Source organism: Anopheles coustani, chromosome 2, assembly GCF_943734705.1.
Source record: "Anopheles coustani chromosome 2, idAnoCousDA_361_x.2, whole genome shotgun sequence".
NCBI classification, from domain to species: Eukaryota; Metazoa; Arthropoda; class Insecta; order Diptera; family Culicidae; genus Anopheles; species Anopheles coustani.
Genome location: NC_071289.1, coordinates 62,318,363 through 62,331,578, shown reverse-complemented (window position 1 = coordinate 62,331,578; position 13,216 = coordinate 62,318,363). Strand labels below are relative to the sequence as shown.

Sequence of the window (13,216 nt, the reverse complement as noted above, 5' to 3'; positions counted from 1 at the left end):
ACATTTCAAGAAAAAAAAAATTCTACCCCGGTATCATTTAGACTGAAGGAATCAAAATGCTTTCGGATGTGTAATATAATATTTACTTTGACACCTTTGCCCGATTGCCTATCGTTAGAGGAGTGTTTATTACTGAATTGTAAATTGCAAAGGTTATAGTTGGACATGATAAATTCATCAAACGTATACCGCTGGTCGAAGAGTTTCAATTAATCATTTGATCATCGAGTGGTTTCTCTATTGTCATCGGACTAGCTAAAAAATATCCCCAATTCCAAAACACATTGCAAAGCTACTTATTACATATTGTAGGTTGATTTATTCAACAGCTCCCTTGAAGCACCGCACGCGCTTGTTGTTAAATATTATTGATGTAACCAATGTTAGAACCTTATATACACTTGTAGTGAGGGTCGCTAGTTTGCACGACCTGCTCGGTGTCTGCCGACACTTATTTATAATGGCAACTACAGAACAGATTGGCTGTTATTTTCGTTTCGGCGCATTCAGCTGTTGCACAGCGCAATAATAGTGTCGCCTCGAGTTTGCGACGGCAGGTCACAATTTGAATATTTTTTTGGTATAGTTTTTAAGAGCCTGAAAGTTGACCCATCTTCGTGTTATATACTTTTTATGAGTCCGATGCCTCACTGCCAGACTTGACGCCAGACGTGAAGCTGGTGCTTGTAAAGCAAACATTAAATTGGTTGATTCTTATATATTGTAAAATATTTGGTATTAGACTTTGCAAAACGGTTAACGAATGCATTAAAAAAAAACAAAACCAAAAAAAGGTTCACATTCTTTCCTCTTCGTCGATTCTGATCGATGTGGTCGTGTTTCAAGTTATAAAAATCATATCACAAAATGAAAGCTTTCATAGCCGGTATCATAAGTAAAGCAAGCTGTAGTACTCTTTCAATATTTTAGCAGGATATTTCTGATTTGGACCAGAAAAAAAGAGGTCTATTTGTTTAACTGTGTTTTGTGTTCTGTGGATGTTTAAGTCATTTGATAATACTTTAATTAGGTTGTGTTGTACAAACCGTTCTGTATCATCGTAAAAATATAGTACGTTGTGTCGGTGGTAGCGCGGCAATAGGAACTCGTAGCCTTCATAAGCCATCATATAGATGGACCGAAACAAATCGCTAAAGGTAAGTTCAAAGCTGTCTGGGGTAGTCCACATAAAAATTTATTATTTTTGTATCATTGGATTTTTATTTGATGACATCAAGGATTGTTTGTATCGACGTAGAGGCAACATTCGAAGTAAGACAAAATCTGTCCATTTAAGACATGTTGGCGACGGCTTACATAAAAAAAGAAGAAAGAACCATCGTCTGAGATTCGTTCTTCGTAATAGCCTCTATTGGGGATAAGTTTACCAATAACAAACCACTCCAAGCTCTCGTATGGTCAAAATTTGTTTTTGTAACTCTCAACTAAACTAGATTTTACAACAAGCTTGATTGTTCGATAGGATGATTATTTCCAGTCGACAAACAATGACAGAAAACTATTACAGGGCTTAGATTCAGATAGGTAGGTTAACATTCTTATTTTCCCTTTGTAACCGGGACCATTAGTACTCTTGGTTCGTTAGGAATGCATGACGGCGCAAACAGTCCGTGTGGGCGGAAATAAAAGTATAAACAAACTCACTTAATCCCGCGTCGCACCAATGATGGTGAGAATGTACAGGAAAATGTTCACGATGTCCAGGTACAGATTCAACGCGGCAAAGATGTACTCCTCCGGGCTGATCGAGTACTTGTGCTCGCCACCAATCATCAGCTGGGTGTCGTACACGAGATAGATGGAGAATATCAGGGCACCGGCCGACGCGTACACCAGCGTCATGGTTTTTCCCGGGATGAAGATAGCAAGCAGTCCGAACAGCATCAGAATCAGCACGGCAACGAACAGAACGCCGCCCATCACGGTAAAGTCCCATTTCGTTTGGAAGGCAAACAGTGTCAGTCCGAGACACACGGCCGCTGTTATGCCAACCGCTAACATTACCTGGAAGAGTCATTACATAAAAATTCATTAATACATTTGCACAAGTCCAAGTAGGACGATAGATCCGCGTACGTTGAATCATGGTTCGATTTGATGTACTCTGTTTCGTTGATTGCCTATTCGCAAAAAACAATACCGTATCTTCCGCCAAATTTAACAAATCGGCATGCATACACTGCAAATAAGCCTATTCTATTAATTGAAAATGTCTTTCAGTAATGAGAAACTGAGCGGACAAGTCTCAACTTCTTCAACATATCAAAGTTATCATTGAAAACCTATTCGTGGCAAATATTTTATGCTACCGGATCCGAAGTTTGGGACAGAGTGGTTTTAACCGATGGGTGCAACCCAAACCAGGAGGAGTGCAGTGGCCCTTGCCCCCGTTATATCTTATCTTCGTTTCCATTTAATCCTGGTGGCTTACACTACCATCACCATGGCATTTTCCCTTCCTGATGCTCCTATATAGTATACATACCTCCTCACGGCTGAACCTGGCCGACGACACACCAAGCAGAAATGCTTGCGCAAGTGTGAAAAGTGTGAGGAAAATGAAGTTCATCGGAGCCTTCCGGCGCACACTGCCACAGCAAGCCATCGAGATCAGTGTCACGATCATTACGCCCAGTGCAATCCAGAACATTTCCTGATGGTTTTGAACCCATAGCTGGGTCGGTCGGTGGTACAGAAACAGTGCTATAAAACCAAGCGTTATCAACAGTTGTGCCTAGAAGATACGAATGGTAGTGTTAGTTTTTTTTGTCATGCCAACGGGTTAAAGCCCAACTTATGGGATCGTGCTACGTACCGTGAGAATGGAATACACCTTGCGTATGAATCCGCGGCGAATGGATTGATCATTAAACTCGAACCCTTTCACACTGCCCGTTTCGGGATCGTACCCGGTACCGTATGCGGTCGGCATGTTCGGTGGCGCTGGTTGGGCGAAGCCTGGTTGTGGCGGATAGCCGGGGTTGAATCCTCCCGGGTAAGATGGATCTTGTGGGTAACCGGGTTGCGGGTAACCAGGTTGCGGATAACCGGGCTGTGGGTAGCCAGACTGTGGATAACCAGGCTGTGGTGGATAACCGCCGGGCTGTTGCGGCGGATAGTTCGGGTTATAGCCGGGCTGCGGCGGATATCCTCCACCGTAGTAGGGTTGATTAGGATCTAAGTGGATATCCGAAAAAAGAACAATTGAAATTAGATACCATGCCGAAGACACATTAATCTCTTCCAGTTCTCTTCTACTTTACCATATGGTTTAAAAACGTGTTTACGTATTACATGCAAGTGTAAATCGATTGCGTGTTTCGTGTAAAGTCGTTAGGTTATGTTACTAATTGGATCATCAAACAACCTTCTGCTCAAATAAATATTCCAATTTCACAATATATTGCAACTAATTAAGCCCTCATGAAAAACCAAAGTTTCACAAATATATGTTTGTAAATATATTGAGCTCAATGTCGCGTATCGATTCATAGTGTTATCAGACAAGGTTGCGGAGAATGTCCCGGTCACCATGATCCATGGACATAAAGATAAAGTTGAGATAAAAATTAAGCTTGTTAGTACTTGTAAAGGCCAATCGAATTCATGCAAATGTATTAAAACTTTTAAAAAAAAACCTTGGTAATATCCTCCTTGATAAGCCATTTTTTGCGGACCCTGGTAGAACGGAGCAAGGAACGAAAACGTTCGGTTCAGATGCAGATACACGCTGTTGCTTCGGCCGGTGGAGAGTGTAGCTGTTTCAAACACAACCACCTGCTAACGAAAACGAAGAAAAACACAACATAAAATTGAAGCTGCATCCCGCGGTTTACTTTTTCTACTATCTGATATTCGCTGTAATGTCCACGAAAACTGAATGCGCGTCCGCTGTTGGTCATCGGAGACCGCGTATCAATGTAGAATGTCAACAAAATTTTATCTTTTGGGGTTCATCATTTCACAACCCTTCTGATTCTGCGGTGATACGGTGAATCACGGAAGGGTGCAAATGTATGGCGAAGATTCTAGAGCTTTCGAAGATACCTTATCTAGAACATCTGTTGCACTTCTTGGAATCTATCTTTTTCTTCCGTTGCTTTGTTGGCGAAAAAAAATTACTTTACGCTTTACGATACTTTTTTCCAATTAATTTCAAGGCAAAGCTTCATATATCCACACACACAGGATATCAGTATTGATAACGAGCAAATGTACCTTCCGTACTTACCTTGCATTATCTTTCTAGTTCACGCGATATGCACAGATAATCTGTAATGATGAAATAGAGAAGGAAACAAACGCTCTAGTATCCGACACTCGAAAAAATAAAACGAGCTTCACGGTGCAAAACCTGCATCACACCACCAACGCCTGAAAAGGCTAAATGCGAAGCGTTGTTACGGTCAGTACCGCATACTAGCGCAGTGCAAAAATGAAAACACCTCATTCGACACGATGGTAGTAGAAAAAAAAGACAAATGGAAAACTCATCGATTGGCGGTATGACTCATGGTCACTACTAACTAACTACGTCTTCTTTGCGGGTGTTCCTGTTTTAGAGATAACCAAATGCTGGTAGCTGGTTTTTATTGCTAGCATGCAGTATTACCTTATCAAAATGTTGAGGCTAAAATTCCGTTTCGTTTTTTGGGCTTTTTCTTGAAACACTCGCGAGTGAAATCTTTTTAAACGAAGCTGTTCTCGTGATCGCGTTTCGAATTGCACTGAATCCGTACAAATGTTCGTGCGGTGTAATATACCGAAGCATATACAAAACAAAATAACAAAATAACCGGTCGACATGCCTTAACATGCATTTTATAAATACCCTTCAACCGATTGGCACACATTACGTATCTTTGTTGCGCTTAGCTTTTCATAAGCATCTTGGCCAACCGGTTAGCAATCAAAACTGACGTTAGGCCTAACAAACGAAATTTACCAGAGTTTTGATCATGGTTATGAACAGAGCTCTGATGGAACCTACCACGAAGCATTTTGCATAACCCGCTACAGAGCAACCGCACGATAATTTCCATTCCTTTCCTTTCGCCCGTGATTTTATGCTTTGTTCGTAGGTTCCATCAGAGTGATGATCAGAGTGATTCACATAATTTCTTTTCGTAGGCACGGTTTTTTCCGATTTTTAAAGAGTTTGGTGGTTTTTGTTCAGTTTAAATGTAATTATATTTGCGCGATTCAGCAAACATTCTGAATACATCTTCTCGTTGGCGTAACGACCGTTTATAGTTCATGGCCGCCCGTCATACTCGTACTAGACGTTGTCGCTTTATGCACGTGAGCAGTCAGCCCTCCGTGGATAACTCCCTGAATAACTAATTGAAATTTAGGTTTATTAAACACTATGAGGAAGTGGCTTAAGAAATAAAGGTAAGAACAGGAGTCGCCAAACGAAGGATTAAATTATTGATGTCAGTGTATAAGTACATGTTTGGAAACTAAACTAGTTAAGACTGTTAAGATTAGTTAAAGATTCATAAGTTCAAAAGTTTGACCAGAAAACATAATAAATGCTGAATGAGGTAGTAACAGAGTTTTCACTGAATACAGTTCAAAACAGTCGAAGGAAACGCATCCGATCCGATGTGTTCGCACTTGATGATATCGAAATGTTGTCGTGGACACATTAATATCGTTTTGTTTCTCGCGTTCAAGCTTTCTGATGGATCTCGATCAATTTCACCTTTCGATCTAGATCGGACATTAAATCGATGACAATCCTACATAAGACACATTTTGTTGGAATATTGAGTGGTTCAAAACGGACATACCATTAGTAGGTTATGCACGTCTCGAAGCAGCAATAAAGCGAAGAATATGTAAAAAAATGTTGATAATATCAAGATACACGCTTAGCGCGGCAAACACGTACTCTTCTGGGCTGATTGAAAACTTATGTTCTCCACCAAGCATGACCTGCGTATCGTAGACTAAGAACATTGAGAATACCAATGCTCCAAGTGCGGAGTAAATAAGCGAAATTATTTTCACTTTGACAAATATAGCAATCAGTCCGAACAAGAAAAACACCAGTACGACACAGAACAGAAAACCACCCATCATCGTGAAGTCATACTTTGTCTGAAAAGCGAATAGCGTCAATCCTAGACAAATTGCAGCCGTTATGCCAAGCGCGAGCATCACCTAAAAAAATAAGTAATTAAAATGTTTCAGACGAGCAGAAGTTCTTCTAACATAAAAATGATCACTTACTTCTGTTGCTTCGTATTGTGCAGTGACTACGGCAACCAGGAACGATTCGGCTAAAGTAAAGATGCCCAACAGTATCAGGTTCATTGGTGCTTTACGCCGCATCTCCCCGCAGCAGGAGATGCAGATGATCGATACGAACATGCCGATGAATGCAACCCAGAACAGAGGTGTATCTCTATGCACCAGACGCCTCGTTGGCTCATGAAACATGACGGCGGCAACAAAAGAAAACGTTATCGCCAGTTGTACCTATTAAATAACAAACAAAAAAAATTAAATTTTAAAAGTTGATAAAGAAACAATAGGTTACAAGTGTTTGCTGCTTGCTTAAATTGTAGTATAACTATAGTGAATGGTCTTTGAATCTAACGTACGGTCAAAATGGAGTACACTTTCTTGATAAAACCTCGTCTTATGGATTGATCACTAAAGTCGAAGCCTTTAACAGTTGCCGATTCGGCATCGTAAGGGACACCTTCAGCTGCTTCTGGTGGCGGTGCGAAGACACTTGGATGAAATCCCGGAGCAACGAGGGGTTGCGAAGCGAAGCCTTCTTTGCATTCCAGTTGTTGCGGGCACTGTGGTTTATCACCTGAAAAAAAAATAAATAAAAGGTTATTAATTTAATTGTACGAAAAGGTCCCCTAAGAGAACTAAGCCCTTTCTGAGAAACTTTTGTGGCCGTGACCGAACCACGGCATATAATAGAACTGCCATTCCTAATACCGGGGGAGAGTGCCTCCGGCGCCGGAGTGAAGACACTTGGATGAAATCCTGGCGTAACGGCGGGTTGCGGAGCGATGGTGAGTGGCGAAGCTACGCTCTCGTTGTATTCCGGTTGTTGCGGGGACAGTGGTTTATCACCTGATAAATTGTACACAGAAAAGAATGTTAGCAGATTTAAAGACAATAAACGGTGTTCTATTTTTTTTTATTTGTACTGAGGCGTATCCTTTTGAGTAGAAACGTTTCGATCTAGCTGCTACAGGTGAACTAAGAGGTTCAGTTTTCAGTCGGCGAACAAAGAGCCATCGCCATACACCTGCGGCAATTGGCGAATTCGATCTTTCCAAAAGTCGTTTCCGGCATGATCATATCGATCTGGTAGGACCACTTCCTCGGTAGTGGATCGAATCGGAATCGGTACCTGTTAATGACGATCAAGTGGCGCAATCGTTGGCCAGAAGCTGTTCACAGTGGCAAAGACTTTTTGTGGATGTTGGTTTCCTCGATTTCTCGAAACAACCAAACGGTTAAAGGACATCAATTTGAATCTTATTCACAGAACTGACGCGATTGCGTGGGTCTTTTCGTGGGACCCCGAAGCTAACGGTCTTATCGCACGCTTTCATCGAACGTTAAAGACGTCGAACTTACGTTAAAAACGTTTGAACTGTGTAGATTCAAAAAGATTGAGCAATAAACTCGCTTCCACAGTACGAACGAAAACCTGTTATGGGACTTTGTTTCGAGGGGAGTACGTGCTACAGGGATGTATTGCAGATCCATGGGCAACCGTACGTAATCCTGGGGAAGAATGCCGTACTCGAGATTAGAACCCAGGACCTCTGATGTGATCTGTCTTCGCGCTACCGTTGGGCCATGGGCAACAAGAATTAAACAGATTGAAAAAGCAGACTGTGTCCGGCGATATTTATTTATTTTTAGAATATTCCCCAATGCGCCATCGTAGCACACAGCATGGTGGCGACTTTTGGCACACTTTGTATGACCTATCACGATGCTTTTCGTTATATTATGATTTCAAACTATTACCTTGCATCGTGGTCTGTACTAGATGAAGTTTTTCCTTTAATTAAGAACAGATAAGGTGAGTCCTAGAATAACTTTTCCTGCGCAGATTGACCTGTTTTTCGTTCTGGACCGGTTTTGCTGTAATGACAGATGTGATGAAAACAAATAATTATGCCATAACCATAATAAAGGTGAATAGATTATCAATTTTGGGATCATGTTTAAACAAACGGTTATCGCTTTTAGTGTTTTGTAGCAGTTTTAGGCAAGCGTCGATGACTTCTCGTCGCTGTTAGTAATTTTTTCATTGGTTGTTTATTTTTAGTATGGGGTTTTGACAGCTCGTGTCGAGAAAGCTGACAGTTCGCGTCGTTATTTCATGATAAACTCAATTCTTTAGGAACATATGTCGTTAAACGAAGGACTAAATTATTGATGCATATACACTACATCAATAAAGTCAGTACACAGCTGGAATGATGAAAATTGGTATATCGATTCTACCGGATTAATTCCACTTAAGTTCGTGCTGAGGCTGAATATCTCGGAAACCAAAATTCGTATCGTATAGAAATGTGTATCAATATGAAAAGGACAGTGCAAAGAGCAATCCTTCTTCTTTTTTAAAATAAGGCTTTTGTTTCTGTTTTAATCTGACTTTATTGGTGTAGGGAATATATGTGTGCAAAGTGAGAAGTAAGAATAATTGTCTTCAACTTGTCCTCAGTGTTAAGGAACGAATAAATGAATAAAACAAAATGTTGAAATCATTTGCATATTTTTATTTTCGATTACCAAATTAAACAATTAAGTTTCGCTACCGACGATATAGATCATAATTCGTTCATTCGTTCGACCGTATAAAAATACCCTAACCTACGGTACAAAAACGTTAGTAATTTCGTTAAAAATGATTTTCGTTGTTATGAATGTGTTGTTCAACAATTGAACTGTTTTCAACTGTATACTAGAGATACTTTTAGAACAGATTCAAAGCCACACAGAAGTGTCCAAATACCATATCAACTTGACGTTGGCATTGAGGTTGAGGTAATTTAGTTATGACTATTGTTTAAAGGCATCTTCTGTTTATAAGTTTGACTAGAAAAAGTTATAAATGCTGAATGAGGTATTAACAGAGTTTTTCACTGAAACCGAAAGAAAAACATGCGTTCCTATGTGTTCGTACCTGATGATATCGAATATTTGTAGTAGACACATTTTGATGGATTTCGCTACATTCGACATTTTGATCTAGATCGGACATTTAAATCGATGACAATCCTGCATAAGACATATTTTGATGAAATATTAGGTCGTTTAAAACGAACATACATTTTATGGGCAGGTTAACGTTTCGAAGCACCAATGAAGCGAAGAATGTGCAAAAAAAGATTAATAACATCAAGATACAAGTTCAACGCGGCAAACACGTACTCTTCTGGGCTGATTGAAAACTTGTGTTTTCCATCAAGCATGATCTGCGTATCGTAGACTAAGAACATCGAGAATATCAATGCTCCAAGTGCGGAATAAATTAGCGTAATAACTTTTCCTTCAAAAAAGATAGAAATCAACCCAAACAAGAAAAACACCAGTACGACACAGAACAGAAAACCACCCATCATCGTGAAGTCATACTTTGTCTGAAAAGCGAATAGCGTCAACCCTAGACAAATCGCAGCGGTTATGCCAAGTGCGAGCATCACCTAAAAGTATAAGTATTAAAAAGAATGTTAAAAACCAGTGGAAATTTACTACCATTAACATGTTCACTTACCTCATCAGCATTGTATTGTGCAGTGACTACGGCAACCAGGAACGATTCGGCTAAAGTAAAGAGGCCCAACAGTATAAAGTTCATAGGTGCTTTACGCCTCATCTCCCCGCAGCAGGAGATACAGATGATCGATATGAACATGACGATGAATGCAAGCCAAAATAGAGGTGCGCTTCTTTGCACCACACCTTTCGTTGGCTCGTGGAGCATGACAGCAGACACAAAAGTAAACGTTATTGCCAGTTGTACCTATAATATAGTGATGTTCACGTATATGGTTGATTAAATGATGTAAATAACTATAGTGATATTCTTCTTCGTACCCAGCGAAACTTGGCACGTTTATACGTACCGTCAAAATGGAGTAGACTTTTTTAATGAAACCTCGTCTTATGGATTGATCACTGAAGTCGAAGCCTTTAACCGTTGCCGATTCTGGATCGTAAGGGGCACATCCAGGAGCCTTCGGCGCTTGAGCGAACACATTTGGATGAAATCCAACAGCGATGGCTGGTTGCGGAGCTTTGCACTCCGGTTGTTGCGGTTTATCATCTACAAATTTGAACACAATAATGGATGTTAGTAGATTTTAGCAAATTATATATATTTTTTAAATGTTACGACGGCTAGATCATTCTTGATTGATCCACGGTGTTTATTACCGTGGTGTGTCTTCGCGTGAACGCCGCGCAACAAGAAAGAAGAATTTAGCAGATTGAAATAGCAGGCTGTGGCTAGCGATATTTATATATTTTTAGAATATTCAATAATGCGTCAGCTTCAGACTCAATCATACAGAACGGAGACCGGCTTTTGATACACTTTGTCTGTTACGAAGCATTTCGTTATATTTTAATTTCAAATTATCACCTTGCATTGTGCTCTGAAACTTGATGAACTTGCTCCTTTAATTGAGATCAAATAAGATTACAAATTTTCGATTTCCCTGTGTAGATATCGTACACTCGTAACAGCTTTCGCTGTACTGACAAATGCGATGGAAAAAATAATGTTGCCATAATAAAGGTGAATAGATCATCAATTATGGGATCTTGTTTAAATATTTTAACTGCATTTAGTATATCCGTACGTTTCGTTATATAAATATGGTATATTATGTTAACAGCCTGCAAAATCGTCATGCTATCTCATTTCGTTGTTAACAATTGTCAATTAGACAGAACGAGAAAGAACAATGAATTTGCACACTGGGGTTGAGTCTGGTGCGGCATTAGGAATTTGTTGCCCATAGATGCCATCATGCACATGGACCGAAGCAGATCAGCAAAGATTAGATTGGAAATTCAATGCGGCAAAGATGTACTCCTCCGAACCGACTGAGTACTTGTACTCATCCCCAATCATCAGCTGGGTGTCATACACAATACCGATGAAGAATATCGTGGCTTCAGCTGAAACGTTCATCAGCTTCATGTTTGTCCTGGATGAAGATCGCAAGCAGTTAGAATCGGCACGGCAATGAACAGAACGCCTCCCATCACGGTAAAGTGCCACTTCGTTTGAAAGGCAAACTGTGTCACCACATAGAAATATCATTCGTGTTGCCTCTCAGAACGAAAAAGTTCTGCGTACGTTGATTCATGGTTCGATTTGATGTACATACTATGTTTCGTTGATTGCGTATTCGCGCAAAAAAACACCATACCTTCCGCCAAATTTAAGAAATCGGCATGTACACAATGCAAATAGGCATATATCTATTCATTGAAAATGTCTTTTAATAATTATAAACTGAGCGGACAAGTCTCAACTTCTTCAACACATCAAAGTTATCATTGGAAACCTATTCGTAGCAAATATTTCATGCTACTGGATCCGAATTTAGCGACAAAGTAGTTTTAAATGATGTTTGGAACCCATAGGCCCTTGCACAAACTTTCCTCCCGTTATATTCTTATTCTTATTCGTGGCTTACACTTTCAATACGATGGCAGTTTCCCTTCCTGATGCTCCCATATAGAATACATACCTCCTCACGGCTGATCCTGGCTCACACACAAGTCCATCGGAGCCTTCCGACGCACACTGCCGCGGTAAACCATCGAGATCAGTATCAAAATCATGACGCCAAGCGCAATCTGACGATTAAAAATCATAGCTGGGTCGGCCGGTGATACAGGAGCAGTGCTATGACCCGGGCGAAGCCGAATTATGCCGGATCCTTCCGAGAAAGAAGAATCGGTGTGAAACCGGGTTGTGGGTTTCCGGATTGCGATAGTTGGACTGTAGCGCATATCCTACACTGTAGTAGTCGTAGAGGGCTGATTTGAATCTATAAGGATATCAGAAACCAATTGTAATTGTAAATTGTAGACTCATTAATCTTTGCACGCAAACATGAACACCCCTCATTCGACTCGATAGGAGCAGAAAAACAAACGAAAAACTCATGAAGATTACAAACTACGTCTTCTTTGCGGGCATTCCTTTTTTACGTGATAATCAAAAGCTTGCAGCTATTGCTAATGCTAGCACCTTATCATAATGTTGAAACTAAATGTTGGTTGCCTCTCCTGCTGCTCTTGAGACCGCGTTTCGTATTGCACTGAAGTCGAACAAATATTTGAGTGATGTTCGGTATATTACGAAGCGTATTCAAAACAAATTAACCAAATAACCGGTGAGTAGCTCCTGACGATGAATTTTGCAAATGCCCTTTAACCGATTGGCATGTAACAATTGTTGCACTTAGTTTTTCATGAATACCTTGGTCAACCGGTTAACAGACAAAACTAACGTTACGGTACACATTAAGTGAACGGTTTTCGGATTTCTAGGCAACAATACTTTTTGTTCAGTTTAAATTTAGTATTATTTTTATGATTCAGCCAACATTGTTTGCAAAACACAGTGGTTATACCTTATGGTGTTTGGTGGTTGCGTTTTGCTTTGGTAGAAAAGCATGGTGTCTTAAATGTTATGAGGTAATCATGGATGTAATTGCCAGTATTATTGGAAACTGGGAAGTAAAATTAGTTTTCTTCAATTCCTGCTCAGTGATAATGCATTAGAATAAGTATTAAAAAAATGGAATAAAATTTTGAAATAGTTTGCATATTTTTATTTTTGTTTACCACATTAAACAGTAAGTTTCTCTGCCGAGAATATAGACCATGGTTCGTTCATACAGCGTAAAATGAACGTTGGTTACGACAAATACTACATGTATACTTCGTTAAAAATGTTGTATAAACATTATTCTACGAATCAAATCCAGCTGTTTTTTTTAAATATCGCATTCGTTTTCGTTGTTATGGGCGCATTGTCGGAAAATTAGACTTTATTCAAAACTGAATTAATATTTGACTTGAGATTTAGAGACGCCTTTAGAAGAAGCTAGACTGCTATGTCCAAATACATTATCAAATTCACATTGGCATCTAGTTGAGGTAAACTAGTTAT

The 13,216-nt window shown here is 39.9% G+C and overlaps 3 protein-coding genes across 7 annotated transcripts; all 3 read right to left on the bottom strand.

Annotated features, from left to right (window-relative positions):
• Positions 1-125: 125 nt before the first annotated feature.
• Positions 126-4,738, bottom strand: LOC131266447 (protein lifeguard 1-like). 5 transcript variants are annotated; one of them, XM_058268972.1, is made up of 6 exons: positions 4,634-4,736; positions 4,253-4,293; positions 3,660-3,801; positions 2,837-3,198; positions 2,507-2,755; positions 126-2,025 (listed from the first exon to the last, which is right to left on the bottom strand). In XM_058268972.1, exons 3-6 carry the CDS (start codon positions 3,685-3,687, stop codon positions 1,666-1,668), a joined length of 999 nt encoding a protein of 332 aa, XP_058124955.1. In that variant the 5' UTR covers positions 3,688-3,801; positions 4,253-4,293; positions 4,634-4,736; the 3' UTR covers positions 126-1,665. The 5 variants fall into 5 exon arrangements, with proteins under 5 accessions (XP_058124955.1, XP_058124958.1, XP_058124956.1 ...); XM_058268975.1 differs by having other exon boundaries at positions 3,660-3,798; positions 4,634-4,727; XM_058268973.1 differs by lacking the exon at positions 4,253-4,293 and having other exon boundaries at positions 4,634-4,738.
• A 478-nt stretch (positions 4,739-5,216) lies between these two features.
• Positions 5,217-8,135, bottom strand: LOC131266196 (protein lifeguard 1-like). The gene is made up of 5 exons (XM_058268589.1): positions 8,035-8,135; positions 6,985-7,122; positions 6,633-6,850; positions 6,259-6,507; positions 5,217-6,189 (listed from the first exon to the last, which is right to left on the bottom strand). The coding sequence occupies exons 1-5, from the start codon at positions 8,039-8,041 to the stop codon at positions 5,827-5,829; spliced, it is 975 nt and encodes a 324-aa protein (XP_058124572.1). The 5' UTR covers positions 8,042-8,135; the 3' UTR covers positions 5,217-5,826.
• A 645-nt stretch (positions 8,136-8,780) lies between these two features.
• Positions 8,781-12,339, bottom strand: LOC131266198 (protein lifeguard 1-like). The gene is made up of 5 exons (XM_058268591.1): positions 12,290-12,339; positions 11,784-12,086; positions 10,146-10,345; positions 9,794-10,042; positions 8,781-9,722 (listed from the first exon to the last, which is right to left on the bottom strand). The coding sequence occupies exons 4-5, from the start codon at positions 10,001-10,003 to the stop codon at positions 9,363-9,365; spliced, it is 570 nt and encodes a 189-aa protein (XP_058124574.1). The 5' UTR covers positions 10,004-10,042; positions 10,146-10,345; positions 11,784-12,086; positions 12,290-12,339; the 3' UTR covers positions 8,781-9,362.
• Between the last annotated feature and the right edge of the window lie 877 nt (positions 12,340-13,216).